Source organism: Symphalangus syndactylus, chromosome 4 (assembly GCF_028878055.3).
Source record: "Symphalangus syndactylus isolate Jambi chromosome 4, NHGRI_mSymSyn1-v2.1_pri, whole genome shotgun sequence".
NCBI lineage: Eukaryota > Metazoa > Chordata > Mammalia > Primates > Hylobatidae > Symphalangus > Symphalangus syndactylus.
This window is the reverse complement of record NC_072426.2, coordinates 71,788,837-71,809,790: the sequence shown is the minus strand read 5'-3', so window position 1 is coordinate 71,809,790 and position 20,954 is coordinate 71,788,837. Positions and strand designations below refer to the sequence as shown.

General features: G+C 43.4%; 1 protein-coding gene across 1 annotated transcript in view; it reads right to left on the bottom strand.

Annotated features, from left to right (window-relative positions):
• LOC129480098 (supervillin-like) overlaps positions 1-20,954 on the bottom strand; it is a 53,401-nt gene that overhangs the window by 16,658 nt on the left and 15,789 nt on the right. The window contains 9 exon segments of the mRNA XM_063638005.1: positions 840-985; positions 1,112-1,259; positions 2,223-2,359; positions 3,632-3,787; positions 6,012-6,184; positions 8,417-8,594; positions 10,172-10,258; positions 10,345-10,436; positions 14,211-14,362. Coding sequence (XP_063494075.1) covers positions 840-985; positions 1,112-1,259; positions 2,223-2,359; positions 3,632-3,787; positions 6,012-6,184; positions 8,417-8,594; positions 10,172-10,258; positions 10,345-10,436; positions 14,211-14,362 — 1,269 coding nt within the window.

Sequence of the window (20,954 nt, the reverse complement as noted above, 5' to 3'; positions counted from 1 at the left end):
CTAATACTCTTCTGCCTAATTAAACTTAAGGGCCTTGCGTGTCTTCCACTTTCTCAATACTTAGCATACTTAATGGTACTGGAAATGTATATAATTAATAAATATTTTCTGGCATGACAGGACAAAAACAGCACATTAATTGGCAAATCCATAAATTATATATATATATATATATATATACATATATATATATGCATCTATTATTCCTCAAACTTAAGGACTGAAAAATATTCCATTAATGTTTATACAAAATGTAAGAGATAGGTCTAAGTAACATTTACATTTTGCCTACAATGCTTTCAATGATCCATGTCACCTCTGAACAATATTCTGGATTCCATATTAGCATTTAAGATGTCAGTAAAGGGGTGAAATAACAAATACCCTGGCTGGGCACAGTGGCTTATGCCTGTAATCCCAGCACTTTGAAAGGCTGAGGTGGCTGGATCACGAGGTCAGGAGGTCGAGACCATCCTGGCCAACATAGTGAAACCCTGTCTCTACCAAAAATACAAAAATTAGCCAGGCGTGGTGGCGTGTGCCTGTAGTCCCAACTACTCAGGAGGCTGAGGCAGGAGAATCACTTGAAGTCGAGAGGTGGAGGTTGCAGTGAGCCGAAATCTCGCCACTGCACTTCAGCCTGGCAACAGAACAAGACTCTGTCTCAGAAAAAAAAAAAAAGAAAGAAAGAAAATCTTTTAAAAAGCTGTAAATGTTCTACAATGGGTACTGACACTGGCTTACCTTTATTGGGAACTTACTCTCTAATTTATTGGGCAGCCTGTGCTGAGTGCTTTCAATGTGCTTTCTCACTGAAGGGCAGAGCTCATGGACTGTACCTCTTTGGGTTGCAGAAGGGAGCACTTTGGAATTTTCCCCCAGTAGTCATCATCAGGAACAAGTTTGTCATCCATGAGATGGTAAATGCAGTTAGTTTCTATTATGGCTGCTTCATAGAGTTCATCTTCTTTTGGGTCTCCAGCAGCTTGGGGATAAGAACAACAGCAGGGCATCACATTTTACATTGCAAAGTAGCTAGTTTAGAAGAATGAGCTAAGGGAGAAGAAAGGAGATTCAAGTCTTGTCAATATCTGAAGTACAATGAAGTCATATTGGTAACTGGTTTGGCCACCCAGAAGCTTGCAGAAGTCTTTGGCTGCATGAGTGTGTATATTAATTCCTTCTTTGATGATTTAGATATAAGTAGCTCTACAATCAAGCTCCCTCTTTGTCTGAATTAAAGCTGCAAGTTCTGAGGCCTAAGAAAAGAAACGAACACAATTACCTGGGTAGAAAAGCCCTTGGCTAGACAGAGTGGCACATGTCAAAACCAGAGGGAGAAACAGTGTGTGCCTGCAAGGAAAGCCTTGTGAGCATGGGTGTGGGTGGATGCTGGTTACTGGGTATTTTCAATGACCTCAAGAAAACATAACTGAAAGACCAGGGAGTATCAATTCTTTTTTTTTTTTTTTTTTTTTTACTAGTCCTTCAAATCTTTTTTTTTTTTTTTTTTTTATTATACTTTAGGGTTTTAGGGTACATGTGCACAATGTGCAGGTTTGTTACATATGTATCCATGTGCCATGTTGATTTCCTGCACCCATTAACTCGTCATTTAGCATTAGGTGTATCTCCTAATGCTGTCCCTCCCCCCTCCCCCCACCCCACAACAGTCCCCGGAGTGTGATGTTCCCCTTCCTGTGTCCATGAGTTCTCATTGTTCAATTCCCACCTATGAGTGAGAACATGCGGTGTTTGGTTTTTTGTCCTTGCGATAGCTTACTGAGAATGATGGTTTCCAGTTTCATCCATGATTCTTTAGAGCAATAGTTCTCCATCTTCAATAGGTCACATGTGATGCTTTTAAAAAACACTATTCTTTGGGCTTTACCCCATGACAGGCTCATTCAATAGGTCTATGGCAGAACTTCACAGCTACCTGGGATAAAGGACTTTAAAGTGGGGCCACTTCCTTTTTTACACAGGAGTAAGAAGGAACCCAGGACCTAAACACTGGGGTGTAGGTCATAGTCCTAAAGCATCCTATTTAAACATGTAATGAAGGCTTGAGAGATATTCAGGAAAAGAAATCCTGCCTATCCCTTCTCACTTGAATGCAATACCTGGCGTTTGAGAAGCTTTGTGACTGACGCCAGGAAGAACACTCCACTGGTGTGTAAAGGAGACGTTAGCTAAAGCATTTTTATTTTTCAGGTACCAACCTTCGCCTTTTCTGTGACGTTTGCAAACTCTCCTACCCACAGGAAGCAGCAGTAGGGGGAGAGCAGGAGGAAGCAGTCCCCACTGTTGAGCGCCGAAGCTCGAGGTTCCACCAGCCTGGTCTGCACGTGTCTTCTTCCTGAACACGAGGCAGACAGTCACCGTCTTTCCAGACAGAACGGGGATAGGACGCACCCCACATCGGAAGCATCCCTGCTGTGGACGCTTTCATTTCTAGAGTCTTGTCTGGCTAATAAGAGTTCCCATGGCCCAGAGTGGCAGCAGGGGGATTTAGAAAGGGCATGATGATGGCACTAGCGGCTGCTTCTGTGGTTGATGCTTTCCCAAGTGTCACCCGCTTCTCAGGACCATTATCAGTGTCATGTGCGTGGGTTAATGAAGGCTCCCCCTTCCAGGGAGATGAGCACACAGGCTCCTTTTCCCTCCTTCACTCTTCTCCCGGGGCCTTTCTCTCCCCTGGCCTCCTCCTGCACCCAATTACATCTGTGGCCCAGGCAAGGGAAGCCACGCCTTCAGGAAGGGTCAGATCTTCCCCTGGGGAGTTTCTACTATGAACCCTAGGGGCCTCTCGACAGGAAGGACAGAGCCACTGCCTTCTGTGGCTTTCAGCACCTTCTCCTAAATATTTATTGATTTTGAGCTTTCCACAATTAAACTGATCATGTAGACTCCGGATTAGGACTCAGGACAGAGATCGGTTATTTGAGCTTGTCACTAGTCTTTTTAAATACACACAATAGGATAGTGGTTACACAGAAACATGCAGGAAACCCTCCTGGAGGGAGAGGATATTTCCTCCATTCTCATCTCCACCAGCCGAGTCTCCCTCCTCATGGCCCAGAGCCCCCCTGGTTCGTCTTTGGAATCTCCCTTGCTACAGACAGGAAGGGCACTGGAGTGGAATGCAGGTGGGCTTCAACTGCGTCGACCTTCCCTTGATTCCTTCTCCAAGCTGTGTCTTCCTCTCCGGTTCTGTACTGACTCGGGGAGAACTGGGCAGGGAGCAGAGAGCCCCTCTGATGACATAGGACACCTCTGGTAACTGCATGGATGTGTGGCCGCTTCGTGGGGCATGGGGCACCAGGAGTAAAAGCTGGGATTCTGTAGTGGGGGGACCTGGGTTCGAATCCAGCTCTACCACCCAGTAGCTGCTGGGACCCCAGACACATTCCTGCCTCTGGAAGCCATGGTGGGCAGAATGCTTCCTATGTCATGGGATTTGGGGAAGCTTAAGAGACAGGAGGTTGCATAGCAAGGAACACACAGTAGGTTCTCAAAAAGCGTGCATTCCCTTCCGGGCACAGGCGATGAATTACACAGTCAGGACTCCGTATGGGACCAGACAGAAACCACAGATCCTGAGTGACCGTGCCAGGCTGCTCTGAAATACCTTTAATCTGCAACAGCATCAGCCTCTTGTAGGGCACAGCGCCGTTGTTAGAGTTCTGTTCCGTCAGGTTGACGCTCCACAAGCTGACGTTGCTGAAGTTTTCTTTATTAGCTAAACCCGCCAGGGTGACTTCCGAGAAGCTGGAGTTAGAAGACACTGGGCGGGTTGAATAAAGAAACACAACACAGGAGGTTCCGTTACAATGACAATATTTACAGTCAGAAATTATTCATAACTGACTCAACACCTTTGTCTTTTCAAATTAATCCTGAAAGGGAAAACATACTCAAGTTTGATTAAATGTGCAATTCAATGCTTAACCACCGTGTTAAGAATTAAGTACAGCACTTAAAATATAAACTGCTTGTTGACAAGTGTCACATCGCGCTGTGCAGAGGGACAAGAACTGAGTGATGATGTGGACCAGCTACTTCAGCAGAAAACCAGGAGCTGGATTCACTTGTTGCAATTCCACTGAAAGCTGTTCTAAATCCTAACAACTTTCAGATGCCCAAATGTATGGATGCCAGATGACTATTAGACACCTTTTACCAAAAGCCTTTATAAGTTTAAAAAAAAAAAAGTAGACACTCTGTGAGGGATGATTAGGTTCTAATCTTTTGCTGAAGCAAAGTGATCAACTAGACGTTATCTTGAGGTCTCCTGCTCTCAGAGTTAAGATTGTAATTATAAGATGCCAGGTTTTCAGTGCAAACATCTATGGGTCGGTCAGTCATCACTAATACAACCCCTGAGCCCTCCAAGAGTGGAAGCACAGGAAACGCATGTAAGATTTGTGTTAACAAACCTTCATTTCTCCAACTTATTTTTCTTAAAGATGTATATGCTGGAGAGAAATCCAGAACATTTTTCACTGGGATTATGTTTGGAGAAATGTGAAATACTTGTCAATTAATTGTGGTGTCATGATTTTGAAATATGCCTTTTTTTTTGAGAAAGGAACTGACTCTGTCACCCAGCCTGCAGTGCTGTGATTATAGCTCACTACAGCCTTGACTTCCCGGACTCAAGTGATCCTCCTGCCTCTGCCTCCTGATGTGCTGGGATTACAGGTGTGAGCCACCACACTCAGCCTGAAATATACCTTCTTAGTAAACTAGTTGTAATGAAAAGACTCAACCACTTCATCTAAATACTATATTTCTGAGAAAAACATTAGGAAATAGGTTTATGAGTGTTATGGGAAAATGAAAATTATAGCAAGATTATTCCAAAAATCAAGATTATGCATGCTATCACCTCAAACCAAGAAAATCAGTTTCAGAATGATGGAACCCCACATTATTGGGTAGATGAGAGCAGTGTGGCTCAGCCTACAGTGAGACTGAGACTCTGGAACTTGTCTCCTCTCCTCCATTCATCGCCCCCAGCCAGCTCCCTCCAGCCCACATCCCAACTCCAAGAAGCTCAGGGTCTTACCAAGAACAATTTGACAGCACTGGCGTATGTGTTAATTAATAATATAAAAATCTAGGATTAGAAGCTGGGCGTAGTGGCTCACGCTTGTAATCTCAGCACTTTGGGAGCCCAAGGCAGGCGGATCACAAGGTCAAGAGATCGAGACCATCCTGGTCAACATGGTGAAACCCCGTCTCTACTAAAAATACAAAAATTAGTTGGGTGTGGTGGCGTGCGCCTGTAGTCCCAGCTACTCTGGAGGCTGAAGCAGGAGAATTGCTTGAACCTGGGAGGTGGAGGTTGCAGAGAGCCCAGATCGCACCACTGCACTCCAGCCTGGGCCAACAGAGCAAGACTCTGTCTCAAAAAAAAAAGAAAAAACATCTAGGATTAGAAATTCCAGTGATTTGAGCTGTTTTACTACAAGAGATCAAATGACTTGCTTTTGAATAAGATTAAATGAAGAATGATTGTGTTCAGGATCTACAGAGCTGAAAATGGCCAAATTACCATACTCAAAAATATCCATCTCTTCTAACTTCCAGAAAGAAAACTCAGCAAAACAGGATAATTTGTAACCAGGCATGGTGGCTCGGGCCTGTAATCCCAGCACTTTGGGAGATCAAGGTGGGAGGGTTGTTTGAGGCCAGAGAGTTTGAGATGAGCCTGGGCAATATGATGAGACCCCAATCTTTAAAAAAAAAATAAAACAAAAGCAAAGCCCCAGGATAATCTGAAATAACCAATTGAACAGGTGATACACACTGTGAGAATTTCCATGAAAAATCTTTGAAGTCTAGGTAAGCGTGCACACGTAGGTGCAAACTTGCTCCTTTTTACTTCATGAGGGTCTTCTGAGCACCATTAATGGCCTTCACAAGGCAGAAAACCAAGCAATGAGTAAAGCATCGGAAGAAGCCATTCCCAGACACAGAAGCAGGGTGGGGGTTCAAATACTCACTCTTTTCTACTTTCATCCGCTTTGACTCCATGAAGGCAACGTTTAATCTCTGCTCAGTGTATTCCTGAAGGAGATCTTCTCTTGCCGCCAGCATTTTCAGAGGGTTTTTGGAGGCCTGAACCCGGCGCTTGGGCCTAACTGCCTGCTTGTGCTCGGCCATGGAAGACGTCCATCTGCGGATGGAAGCAGAGTCGCGGTCCCAGTCTGTGCCACCACCACACCTAGATGACCTGGGGGTCTCGGACTCCACAGTGTATTTCCTGATTTTGTTATGAGTCGTGCAACTCTTCCTCCCACCGCCACTCCCCTGACACGGAGTCGTAGATTCTTGGAGATGGAAGAGGGATGAAAGCCCACTGAGTTCAAATCTCAGCCACGCCCAGACGCCCCACTCATGCCCCTTGGTCTCCGCTTGGGAGGGTGTGGAGTACTTCTGGGCAGCTCATGGCTCTGCTAGACAGCTCTAGGGTTTAGGGAGCTCTTCCCTCTCCTTACCGCGCCCATGCACACGTCCTAATTCTCGCTTTGGAATCATACACCCATGTCTACTTGTCCGTCTCCGGCAAGCCCTTCGGGAATCTGCAGACCACGGCTCCTTGACGTAATCCTCTTCGCTCAGACTAAACTTTCTCCCTATGCAATAGCTTTCAGTCCCCTTACTGACCCTCCATGACTAGCTTCCACTCAACTCACTGCCCCCCTCTGAAAAATAACCACTTTTTGGAAGAATATATTGAAATAAAATAGGCCCCCAACCATCTGTGACCACCCCACATTCTCACAACTCTTTGGGGTGGAAAACCAGACTAGGCGAGGTGAGCAGACTGAGCGAAGCGATCTCTCAACAGACTCCTGCTGCCACCCTCCACCTCCAGCTGCGCGGGCCTCTGTGCCCAAAAGGCGTCTTTACGTACATGTGTGTGTGTCAATATACATATATGTTTAAATTATGATATACAACTATTTAAACAGTGACATTGGGTGGGCGGAAGATTGCGAAGTGGTTAAATAGCTATGTATGCAAATACCCAAAATACTATTTTGGGGTGGAAAATGGCAAAGGGTTCATTTTTTAAGATAGGAAATTAAAATATGCAAATTGAAACAAATTGAACAAACTGAAACATGCAAAAAATGCCTCAAGAGCAGTTTACAGAAAAACATATGATAATGGAAGAGATTGTCACTCTGACAATTTCGCAGTTAAGACCAGAAGGATGTGGTGGACTGCCGTGGGTGGAGCCTGTCTAGCGTGTCTCCCTCTGCTTCTGGTAATAGCATCTGGATTTTCCTTTGGGGAAACCACCTCATTGCGCCCCCACCGTGGCTCTAGAGGAGACCCAGAGACCCGCCTTTACCCAGTCGGCATCTTCTATCCCATTGGCCACAGTGACTGGTTTGGGGATGGACACGGGCTCAAGTTGAAGCCAGAAAATCAAATCTGGAACTTCTGCTGGGACTACTGGGAAGAGAAGCTACCAGTGCTGGGCTGGCCAGGGAGGCAGCCTTGTGACTCCAGAGCTGGGGTGTCCATCTGCCGCCAGGCCACTGCCTGACAGAGAGAGACGCCAGCCCAAAAGAAAACAGCCAAGACAGACTGTGTTCTGAGGGGCCTCTAGAACCTGAGACCGCATCTGCACTGTTCAGCGAGTGACCCAGTAAACCCCTCCGCACTGTGCAGCGACTGAGCCGGTAAAACCCCTCCGCACTGTGCAGCGACTGACCCAGTAAACCCCTCCGCACTGTGCAGCGACTGAGCCGGTAAACGCCTACGCACTTTTCTTTTTGCTGAAATGAGTTCGAGTTGGGATCTTTTTCTTGGCACTTGGAATTGACGGACTCCTAATACCATAATCACTTTTCCTAGTTGGTTTAGTCATGTTCCCCTGGGAAGAGAAACCCTTAGACATCACTGAGAAAACCTGCAGATCTATTGATTTTGTAAATGATTGGAAGCTAAGTAACATGCCTTACTGATTTTCTAGGGAGCTGTACTAATTTGAGCCCATCTCATCCAAATATTTTGCAAAGTTATGAGTAAGAAATATGTCAAATGAAAGACATGTGTTGAACTCTCTGCTAAGTGATATAAACATAAAAACTGCAAAACAGTATTCAAATTATGTGAAAAACTCATTGACTCTTTATGGCACAGGACAAGCATCTGTGGCCCACGCAGTCTGCCTGCATGCACATCTGGTCTGCCGTCTGCATGTTTTATCTGCTGCGAGGCTCCGTGCCCCTGGCTCCTGCAACACCGTGCTCTGGCTCTGGAATACTAACGCCCCTGTGATGGAGTTAGAAGGAGAAGGAGGCCACACTGGGTAAGAGCCTCATGGATGTGCCCTGTGCAGGCAAAGGAAGCCCTTCTCAGTGGAGGAAAGATGGAGACCCAAATAACTCACTTGGGTGCATAAGGATCGAAAATGACATCGAGGTCCTCGTCCAGCTCCACAGGACTTCTCGGCATATTATAATCCACGCTGCGGTAAAATTTGGCAAAGGTTTCATCATCATCCGGCTTCATCACCTCCTTCACAGATTTGCGGGTGACAGTGAGCACCGTTTCGTGCATCCCGCCAACTGTCAACAAACAAGCAAAAGATGTAAGAGTTTTATAAAAGCAAGGACTCCAATTATGCTTCACAATAGTTTAAAAATTCTATTTCCTCCTAAGTTCCAGGAATGGAAGAAATATGGTTGTGATATACAGGGTCCTGCGGTTGCTTCCCACCTGAACAAATCTGCAGTAAAACGGGAGAGAGGGAGGCTGACCTTACTGCACACACGAGCCCACTGAACGCTTCTGAACCTGCACTTGCTTCTATTGAGGGTAGAAGAACCAGCCTCAGCCTCATTCTACATGAAGGGTTGGCAAACTTCTTCCGAAAAGGGCCAGCCAGTAAACATTTTAGGCTTTGCATGGGGAGGGGTGACATGGGGCCTGTGTTGCAACAACTCAGTTCTGCTGTCGTAATGCAAAAGCTATTGACAATAGTTTACAACTGGGCGTGGATGTATTTCAATAAAACTTTATTTACAAAAACAGAGCTGGTCATGGTGGCTAACGCTTATAATCTCAGCACTTTGGGAGGCTGAGGCTGGGGGATCGCTTGAGCCCAGGAATTCAAGACCAGCCTGAGCAACATAGTGGGAACCCATCTCTATGAAAACAGAAAAAGAAAAAAAATTAGCCAGGCTTGGGGGTGAACACCCATAGTTGGAGCTACTCAGGAGGCTGAGGTGGGAAGACTGCTTGAGCCCAGGAGTTCAAGGCTGCAGTGAGCTACGATGGCACCACAGCACTCTAGCCTGGGTGACAGAGGAAGACACTGTCTCTAAAAACAAACAAACAAAAAACAACAAAAAACCAAAGCAGGTGGGCAGCTGGATTTGGCAGTGGCCATTGCTTGCTAACCCATGGGCTAGATCACTGTTCCACATTTGTAATAAATGCTTTGCTGATTGGCATTCCTTGCTTAGCTAGTTTAGTGATTATATTATACTTTTATATTTCTGTTCAGTGGTGGTTGTATTATTTTCAAACTTTTAGTGGTCACTGTCAATAGTAGGGGCTCCCAGTGCCTAGCATTTGATAAGTTCCCTGGATTGGACATTTTAATCAAGAGATAAAAGGCAATTTCTGCATATTGCTCTTTTATTTTGTGTATTTCCTTGACTTTTATATTAAAATATTTATTTCAACATTCATTTGACATAATTTTCTTTTAGAAATCATTTGTGATTATAAGAAATAATGTCAGCTTTTACCTTATTGGAAACTGATAACATACAATTTAAAGTTCACCAGGCCCAAGATCACGTTTATTTTGCTGATGTATAATAATCTGCTTTCAGAGTTATAAGCAAAATCACTTAGTTCACAATTCCAATTGGATGGCATCCCAAGGGTTTAGATTCAAGAACAAATGTGTTATTGGGAGTCCCCAATTTAGTACATGATCAAGTGAATCAGGGCTTGATAGTCTAATCAGTCTTGACCAAAACTTCATTTTTTGAAGATAACAACAAAGACAGTGATTACAGTATGAATTAGTAAAGCCATAATAGAAAGAAAACAACTTAGCTGAGGAAGAAAAGCAATCAGAATTAGGATTTAGAGATTCTGAGAGCAAAGCCTTCTGGCTTCCAGTAGGTACCTTTGTTATTCAGCCTTCTTAGAAAGGTTTCCAGCCTGTCCATCTTCAGGTCCGATTCTAACTGCATATCTGGTCTGGCTTTGATATCTAGGCAAGCAGAAACTGTCAGTGAGACTGCATCACTAAGGCCTCTTCTGATTACACTTGATGTGGCCGGGGCCTTGGCGACTTACCTTCCAGGGGTTTGGAAACGGGTGTAGTGCCTCTTGTTTTACTGCAAATGGGTGAGGTTACTGGGATTATGGCAGTAGAACACACAGACGAGCTACTGAGCATCTCAGGGTCACTTCTGGAAATCCCTGGGACCCTGACGGATCTCCAGGTGTCCCAGGGTAGACTGCACAACATATAATAATTTACACACATACAGGCACACACAGAGACATTTCACAGGTACCGCGACTTGGGACAACCAACTGCAAATGTAGACAGGATTTTATTATTTCCAAGGACTGTAGTGGCTGACAAGCTGATATTCCAAAATGAACGGTGGAGACGTGGGAAAATATATCCATGACACATTAACTTGAGCAAATGCAGCTGGGAGTTCTGAGGCCCTTTGGAGATGGTGGGGGCAGCTGAGAGTGCATTAGTGCCATCTGCAGAATGAACTGTGTCACACTTGCCAGCAAGTGGCCCCCGCACTGGAGCTCTCCTCTAGGCTGAGGGGAGGGAGGGACAGTGGCCTTGGGGACATGACACAGACAGTAACCCAAGGAGGGCCAACCTTTCAGAAGAAACCACAGACCAGGGCAGGTCTGGACCGACAGTGCGTGTTGGAAGGTCCTGTCCATCTCCCGTGTGGGCAGAAACAGGAAATGCTTTTCCTCGTATATTTACCAAGAAGCAAGGTGGGAATCTTTAAAAGGGCAAGTGGTGAGAGACATATGAAAGGGAAAGGGAGGAATTCCAGCATGGAGAAAGCATCCAGCTGGAAGAAGAAAACTTAGTAAAGAGAAGGATGAGTATTTCTTCCCTAACCTAAGTGGAAGGCATAGGAAAGAAAACTGATTAGTGCATTTACAAAAAAACAAAATGAGATGTGAATGTTCTCTGTACTCATTTGTAATAAATGTGAAATCCTTAGATGACATTGCCACTTAGATGACAATGCATCCCTGGACGAACAACATCCAGAGAATATGCAAATCACTATCACGAGGAAAACCAAGGGAATAAATGATTCTGCTCCTTCCTCCTGTGAATGGGAGAAGTATTATAGCATAAAAAATTTAATTAAAAATACCATTAAATGGTTTAAAACTCAAGTTTTAGTAATATTCTACATTATGTACATATATTTGATTGACGATGTCAATAAAAGTTTTAAAAGTTGTTTCAATTGCCAGAACTGCAAAGGGTTTATATCCATGAGAAAGTAAACTTTCTTGAAAGATGATAAATAAAATCTGGTATCACAGGGTGGGGAGGGAAATCTTCACTCACTAGAAGGATGCTTAAGAGACATCAGAGGAGTTCATTAGCACAGAGGCCGTTAACTCCGCAGCTAATAAACAGGACTGACTCTGAAGGCTGGTTTCCAAAGCAACCAGAGAAATCCTTCCCTGTCCTGGCCGGTGCTGGGCAAATCCCGCTGCCATGGCTCCCCCTGCTGGCGGTTCAGGCAGCGGCACGATCCAAAAGAGCTCTTCTCCCAGCTAGAGATAAGGGTCTTTAGGCAATGAATGGCTCAGGGCATGGAGATGCAAATTACAAAATGTTAAGACAAAACAAAGATCCCCCATAGCTCTTTTCAATGAATTCTAGGTACAACAACCAGTCACCTACTCTCTTCGGGAGCATTTTCACGTCTCTCTTACTCCAGATGCGGTTGGACTACTCGGCTTCCAGGAGAATCCTAGAATACCACGGGAACCTTGTGGAGTGCTAACCGTTACACAGAATCGAGGAATATAAAAAAGGGAGAAAGTCCTAACGCGGCTAGCGGGAGAAGAGAGGTTTCTGGGGTAAGAGAATGAAGGTCAGGTCCCGGATGCCTCCTGGCAACGCGCTGAGAGGTGGTCACTCCTGGTGGCCTGATGTTCCCCGGAGATAGGAACCCAGGCTGTTTTGTAGGGGGTTATTTTATTCTGCAGTGAATGTAAATCGGATATCATATCACTGCAAATCAAAAAGACCTAATGACTCAAGTGAAACATATAACCCAGGAGGTGATGGCAAATATTAGAAATATAAGAGACAGTTTTTTCATTAATTATAAAGTATAAGAAGATAATTTCCTGAGTGAGCCATATAGCACCTGTTAAATAAAGATCCCTCATATATTCGGGAAAATATGAAAGCGAACTCATCCACCGAGAAATGGGAACTGTTGCTTCTACAAACCTGAACAAGAGCAAATCTATATCCTCTGATGTCAATATGGACAAGGGCAGTGGCATTTGGTAGTAAGAACCCACATACAAATAAATTAGGGTTTTTAAGATGGAAGAGGAAAAACAAAACCAAAGCAGAAAGTTATCATGATGAAAGTCTGGGCTAGAAGTTGGAAAACCTGAGGTCTGGTTCAAGTTCTCAGTTACAGTTCTACTTAGCCACTCTGCACCTAAGGATGTGCTTCTGTTAAAGAAGGGTTGGGGCTCACGTTATCCAGTTCTGTGATCTGATGCAGAAAATTGGCAAATAATTTACTGTGAGAGTAAATTATCTTCTCTTATCTTTTCACAATTCCAAGATGAGGCTGAAGAGATCTGTTGGAAGGGATTCCCCACTAAGATTTGAGATATTTACAATTCAGGGATTTCCCCTCCCTTCTTTTCGCAAACATTTATTATGTACCTATAATGAATTAGGTACTATTCATGAAAGTGTGGATCCCTAAAGGTTTTGAGAAAAAGGAAAGCTAAGCCTATAAAGTTGATGACAAGATGTTAAGACAAAGTGAATGTGAAAATGTTTACCACTAAGTTGGGAGATCTGCTTTTAAATAATAGCTTAGAAAATGATGGTATGTGCATATAGGTGACAAAGGGACCCCAAATTTTAGCAATTTCCTGCAAGATATGAAACAAAGCCCCAAACACTCCTACGAAGACTTAAAGCTCTCAGGTGACTTTACTAAGTATTTCATATGTAAGTCAATTTCATAAATGTTTGAATACAGACATCAAATCAGTTCCAAGAGCTCAGCAGCAAAGAATGGATTGCAGCAGGGACATCCCACTGCCTTGGAACTGAGGACATCTTTTAGACATCTATTAAAGCATATCTGGAATTAGCTTTGGTCAGTCAGAGAAATCAGGTTTGATGGAGAAGGACCCAGGAATTAATCTAAAAGGAAGAGGAGACAAACTTCTCTATTGTGAAAGGCTGACTTGGGGTGAGTGGTTGTCAGGTCACAAGAAAATGGAAACGATTTAAAAGTAATTATGGGAAAGGACCAAGATTGGCTAGCAGATCTGAATTGCTTTGAAACCTACAATTGCACTCAATTCTAAAGAGGTAAGTTTTGAAATAGTGACAAATTGAATTATGCATTTACATTGAAGATGACATTACTTATGAAGAAAAGATATTCAGTAGGACTATCTCACAGAACTTACTCAAAAAACATGTACAGAACGTCAGTAAATTTAAAACTTTTTAAACAAGCCTGGGCAGGGTGTCTCACGCCTGTAGTCCTAGCTACTTGGGAGACTGAGGCAGAAGGATCACTTAAACCCAGGAGTTTGAGACCAGCCTGGGCAACACAGTGACACCCCATTTCTACATAAAAGTTTTAAAAAGCCAGGCATGGTGTTGCACACCTATAGTCCCAGCAACTAGAGAGGCTGAGGTGGGAAGATTGCTTCAGCCCATGAGTTTGAGGCTGCAGTGAGCCATAATTGAGCCACTGCACTCCAGCCTAGGCAACAGGGCAAGACCTTCCTTGTCTCTTAAAAAAAATAAAGAGACCATGGTTTCTTCTTTTAAATTGAGCTATCATGTACCACCATGCCCTCCATGGGTGAGTGTGCTCACATGTGTGCATTGTGCACACACCACACACACACAGACACACACACGTGCATACACACACTGACCTTTCTTCACCATCCTGCCAGCTACAGTGAACTAGGTTGAGTCGTTGGCTGCTCCTATGCCTCTCGTCTTCCAGGCCTCCTCTCTCACAGTGATGAGCTGCTTCCTCTCCTCAATCGTCATTTGGCTCTCTCGACTTTCTGTGACCCGCTGTTCATAAATGTACAGAAGAGAAAACAGGAGAGAGAAATGACAGTGGTGTGGATCTCAGCCTGCAGCATTTCGTGAGTGAAAAAAGCAGGTAGACAGAGGAGTAAGTATATTGTCCAAAGATGTTCAAAAATGTTCTATCTGAAATGGGCTCGGCTTTCTTAGGTCCAGGTTGGGTGGGAGATCACCACTGGCGATACTGAAACTTTAGATGAACACCTTTGTCCTGTGACTTGCTGGTTTGGGACACTGGAGCACCAAAACAATCCTTTGTAAACACAAACAATTAAAAATAGATTGTTTTCATGCCCTGGACTCTACAGGGTTTTAAAGTTTCTCTGTCTTAACCCAGCTAGTTAAACTTGGTTAACTGGGAGATTTTTATCCCTATATACTCACAAAGAAGACGATTGACCTAGAAAACTTTATCCATGTGAGCACACAAGGAACTTGCCCAGTTAGAGACAGGGAACGCTGGTTAGGAATAAGGGGCAGGAGAAGGTTTTCTGGGACTCTGCTTGCTTTTTCCTGCAGCCATGATGTTCTGCGGGCAGGTAGGCAACCAGGAGAGCCCACGGAAGTGGCTTTAAACTGTGAGACATCTGATGTTGAGGATGAACTATGCTAAGACATAACCTACATGCACAGTAACATTTCTACTTAAAATGCTCTCAGCAGTTTCTAATTGGAAAGTTTCTGGAGAGATCTGCTTCTTCCATTTCCAAGCCTTTGGTGACGCTCATTAGGCTTGCGGTTGGGGATGTGGCAGGAGGGGAAGGGGAAGAAGCTACAGGAGACTCAAAGGGCATCAGGAAAGGAGGAGGGGCTCAGGACAGGCCTGGGATGGGGAGATGGGGCTGAGGAGGGAGGGAGAGGAGCAGAGATGGAGGCAGAGGACAGGGCTCACACCACTGAGTGATGTGTATTGGGGAGAAGAGTGTATGTGGAGGTCGCGGGCGACACCAGGGCAGGAGGTCCTCAAACGCTGGCCGGCAGAGTTTGCTTTTCCGGTCTTCAAGCCGTCCCTCCCTGCACCACAAGACCCCTGTCTATGGCGAGGCACAGGGCTGGGTGGGGAGCGGGGGAGAAGCACAGGAGCTGTGGAGCTAATGCCAAGGAAGGAAGAGTGGAAAGGTGCCCCCTCCAGAGCAGAAGGCACGTCCCTGGCTGTCACCTGCAGGTCTCCTCTGGAAGGGGCTCTGGGGGCAGGTAATGGCCTCCTGACTTTGGCCTCTTGCTTTCCCCTGTCTTTTGGACCCGAGGAAGGCCATTGCTGCTAGTGCATCTGCTTTCAAACTACATCTGAGCACTCCACACCTTCTTCTAGCAGGTTCCCCAGATTGCTGCTAGCGCATCCGCTTTCAAACTACTTCTGAGCACTACTCAACTTCTTCTAGCAGGTCCCCCAGCTTTTCTGCCTTCCTAAGGCGTTTTCCTGGGCTAAGAAGTCACTGTGGATCGGTGTGATCCTAAGGCCTCGCAGTGACACAGGGTAGGACTCGGAGAGACCCAAGTGAAGCCCATCGTAGAGATTCTCTTCCCTGGTGCCGTTTCTCCTCACTATGGCAAACCACTTCCCTTAACTGACCCACGAGAGAGAACTTCCTGATTCAGGAGGGACAGGCAGAGAGTGGAGATGGGGACAGTTCATTTTCTTAACGCCCTGGAATAATGGGGGTTGACAGAGGAAAGACGCCTTCTCTTCCTTTCCAGCAGCACAAAACCAGGTCTGCACTGGGAAGATTTGGTTTAAGCTATGAACGTGGACGTCTCCATCATCTAAGTGGTCAGTCTTTCTTTCACAGGATTCTTCTATAAAGCCCTCATAGCCAGAAGTGATTTCGAGGTCCCTGCCAACTTAAATTAGGTTAAAAACCTTTTCCTAAAGAGATATGACAACCAAACGCGATGCATGATCCTGGCTTGAATCCTAGATGGGGTGGGGGCTACAAAGGGCATTATTGAAGGAAATTGACACAATTTTAAGATGGATGTGGATCAGACAAATATTGTATCAACATTGACTTCCTCATCTTGACCACCATATTGTGGTTATGGGAGGAAATATCTGTGGCTTTAGGAAATACACACTCAAATATTGAAAGGTAGAGGAGCACAGTGTTTCCAAACTACTGGCATGTGGTTGGGGTGGGAAAAATGACGTGGGGGAAGAGAAGGCAAGACAGTGAGGTGAGGAAGGGAGGGAGAGTGAAGGAGGGGGGCCAGTGTCAACGATGAGTGGTCTGGTAAAGGTTATGAAAGTGCTCTGCCTATAATGGAAATTTTTCTATAAGTTTAACATTTTATCAAAGTTAAGATTTACTGATTTTTTTAAAACCCTAACTTTTCTGCTTATGATTGGCGAGAAGCCCCTAATTCCAAGTAACTCTCTGAATCATGTGTCCTTTTTAAATAAACGATGAGGTTCACTTGCCCAAAAGACCTCATCAAAATTCAACAAAGAGAGTACGTTTTCTTTGAAAATGAAGTTTCAGGAGTGAATTTTAATCAAACCAAGATGGCACTTGGGTTCAAATATTTCCAAGAAACATATCAAGTGCCAAGAAAGTTGGCGTCTCCAAAGGTCCAGCCATCACTATGGTGACTCACTATTCACTTAGTCAACTCTGTGGTGAATTATCTCAGGCATCTTGACAGTCCAGGGTGGGGTAGTGGGTGTGGATGGTGACTCAGAAAGATGGTGGCCTTGAGTCAACAATTTTGTTTTTCAAAGCACTGGGATTCCCCCAGAGCCCTTCATGCACATGATGGATATGAACCCTGGGACAATATGACCATTTAGAATTTAAACTTCCATTTCTTTGCCAGATCTATGTCAAGAACAAGTAATTTTTACTCTCTGCTAAATGATAATATTAAACATAAACGTTTTTGCTTCTCTAAAAATTTCTACTTAACATTGCTACATAGTAGGGTTGGCTTACAGCTCCCCAATTCCTGCTATCTGACTTTACATGGCTCTGTGAAGAGGTAAATAATATATAGGCTGTTTTTATTCCAAAGAATTTAATAAAAATTTATCACAAGTTGCTTTTCTATTTTAGAACTCAAAATTTGAAAACAAAGAAGATGGATATCTTTGTCCATTTGCTTTTTTTCAGCTTCTTCATTATTGTCTTGTTTTTTCCTTCTAATTTTTTCTTTCCTTGTTTAGAGAAGGACAAATGTACAGTAATAAGTACTGTATCATTTCCCAGGTTTAGCCAATACATGTTGAGTATTGACTGGAATCGTAAGAGAGAATTGGAGAAGAATCTGAACAGAAACCTCTACCCCATCTGTCCTTTATTCTTTCAAAGATAGATCCCATGAATGTAGTGGGGAGAGGCAGAGGGAGAGGGTGGAGGAGAAAATGAGTATTTGTGTATGTGTATGCATGTGTGTGTGTGTGTGTGTGTGTGTGTATAGAAGGTAGTGAAACAGGTAGAAAGGACGGTCTTCTTTTAAAGATGGTCAGAGACTTGATAGGTCACAGCTGGAAACTATGCAAAGAATAAATTAACATGAATGCTTTTAGGTTGCATGATGTTGCTGATGGGTTTGCTTCTGTCTTTATACATCGACTGAGAAATCATAGCAAATCTCATTCAATGTTTCTCACACAGGGATGTGATCCAACAAGAGGGAGCACAACTAAGGCATATTATAAGGATTAGGGTAGATTTAAAGGTAAAACTCCTCCAAAACTGGAGAGCTTCATGGGAAGAAAATACTGTGATCTGACTTTTAAATTTTTATCTTATTCACATCTAATTAAACTAAACTATAAAGGAAGAAATGATAAGAGCACATATTAAGCAACAGAAAAAAGGTCAAAGTAATAAAGTTGTACTTTTCAGTTTTCAAAAACGCTAGCATCATTTCGATTTCTACACACTGTGAAAGAAATTTAGCTTTGCCCCTTCCTTAAGAGAAATTTCAGTCCCTTGTCACTGCATACAGCCTCAAGTAGCCTGAACAAAAGATGAAGATCATGGGTCTAGGCTCAGACCTCGAAGTAACTGTTTTCCAGTCCTGTCACCATCTACCAGCTCCTAAGATGAAAAGAAGGGAATAAAGTGAAATCTTCTTCTGGTACAGCCCTGAAGCATGAGAGAAAGAAGAGAATTCAGGATGAAGCCTGACACAGAGACAAACAGTCCATTTAGACAGCGCCTGTGTGCTGTTTAAATGCTCTATTTTCTTCTCTGAACCTCTGTATTATTAAGCATTAAGATACCAGTACTGCTGGAGGAAAGAAAAGGAGTGACTTGACCTCTGAGAACACAGATGAGCTAGTGCTAGTGCTACATACTTAGTATATAAAATATTTACATTCAGCTGGGAAAAACTGGTCAGAAGTAAAAATATAGAATTTTTTGAAATTTTAATTTTGAAGTGATGAAACATAAATGTCTTTGGCAAATGTTATTTTCCCTTAAACTTAACAATATATGGAAAGATATTCCATGTTCATGGATAAGGAGACTCAATTTTGTCAAGATGTCAGTTTTTCCCAACTCGATCTATAAATTCAATGCACTTCCAAAGTCCCTGCAAAATATTTTGAACATATTGACAAACTGATCATAAAGTTTACATGGAGAGTTGAAAGACCCAGAATAGCCAACATAACACTGAAGGGGAAGAAAAAATTTGGAGGACCAACAGCAGTCAACTTCAAGACTTACTATAAAGCCTCAGTAATCCAGATTGTGTGGTACTAGTAAAAGAATAAACAAATAGATCAATGAAATAGAGAGCTCAATAATAGATTCATATAAATATAGTCAACTGATCTTTGACAAGGAGCAAAAGCAATAGAATGAAGAAAAGATACTGTTTTCAACAAATGAGTGCTGGAATAAGTAGACACTCACATGTGAAAAAAAAAAAAAGATCCAGGTACAGATCTTCCACCATTCACAAAAATTAACTCAAAATGGATCACAAAGACCTAACTGTAAAATTCAAAACTATAACACTCCTAGAAGATAACATAGGAGAATATTTAGATTATCTTGGGTTTGATGATTAGCTTTTAGATGTAACAGCACAGGCAACATCCTTGAATGAAATAACTAACAAGCCAGACTTCACTGAAATTAAAAACTTCTGTAAAAGACACTGTTAAAAGAATGAGAAGACAAACTACGAATGGGAGAAAATATTTGCAAAAGACATGTCTAATAAAGGACTGTTACCCAAAATATGCAAATAACTCTTAAAACTCAACCATAGGAAAACAAACAACCAGATTAACAAATGGGAAAAACATCTAAATAGATACCTCACCAAAGAAGATATACAGATAGAAAATAAGCATATGAAAATATGCTGAATATCTAATTTGCAAATCCCTAATGATGGGATTTGAAAATGAAAACAAAGTGACACTATTACACATCAATTAGGATGGCAAAAACCCAAGCACTGACAACACCAAATGCTGGCAACGATATGAAGCAACAGGAACTCTCATTCATTGCTGGTGGAAATGCAAAATGGTGCAGCCACTTTGGAAGACAGTTTGGAGGTTTCTCACAAAACTAAACGTACTCTTACCATGTGATAAAGCAATCATGCTCCTTGATACTCAGATGAGTTGAAAACTTATGTCCAAACAAAAGCCTGCACATGGATGTTTATAGCACTTTGTTTATAACTGCCAAGACTTAGAAGCAACCAAACTGTCCTCCGGTAGATGAATAGATAAATAAACTGTGGCTTGCCCAGATAATGGAGTATCCTTCGGCACTAAAAAGAAAAAACCTTTCAAACCATAAAAACACATAGAAGAATCTTTTTCTTTCTTTCCTTCCTTCCTTCCTTCCTTCCTTCCTTCCTTCCTTCCTTCCTTCCTTCCTTCCTTCCTTTCTCTCTCTCTCTCTCTTCTTTTCTTTCCTTCTTTCTTTCTTTCTTTCTTTCTTTCTTTCTTTCTTTCTTTCTTTCTTTCTTTCTTTCTTTCTTCTTTCTCTTTCCTTTCTTTCTTTCTTTCTTTCCTTTCTTTCTTTCTGACAGAGTCTTGCTCTGTCACCCAGGCTGGAGTGCAGTGGCATGATCTCTGCTCACTGCAACCTCTGCCTCCCTGGTTCAAGCGATTCTCCTGCCTCAGCCTCCCGAGTAGCTGGGATTACAGGCATCCGCCACAATGCCTGGCTAATTTTTGTATCTTTGGTAGAAACGGGGTTTCACTGCCTTGGCCAGGCTTGTCTAGAACTCCTGACCTTGTGATCCGCCTGCCTCAGTCTCTCAAAGTGGGATTACAGGCATCAGCCACCACGCCCAGCCAGAAGAATCTTAAATGCATATTGCTAAATGAAAGAAGCCTATCTGAAAAGGCTACATAGCGTATGATTACAACTCTATGACATTCTGGAAAAGGCAAAACTATGAGACAGTAAAAAATTACACGTTGCCAAGGACTGAGCAGTGAGAGGGATGAACAGGCGGAGCACAGGGGATCTTCAGGGCAGGGAAATGATTCCGTATGATAGTGCAATGGTGGACATATGTCATTATGTATTTGTCAAAACCGAGAGAATGGACCACACCAAGGGTAAATTTTAACATAATCTATTAACTCTGGGGA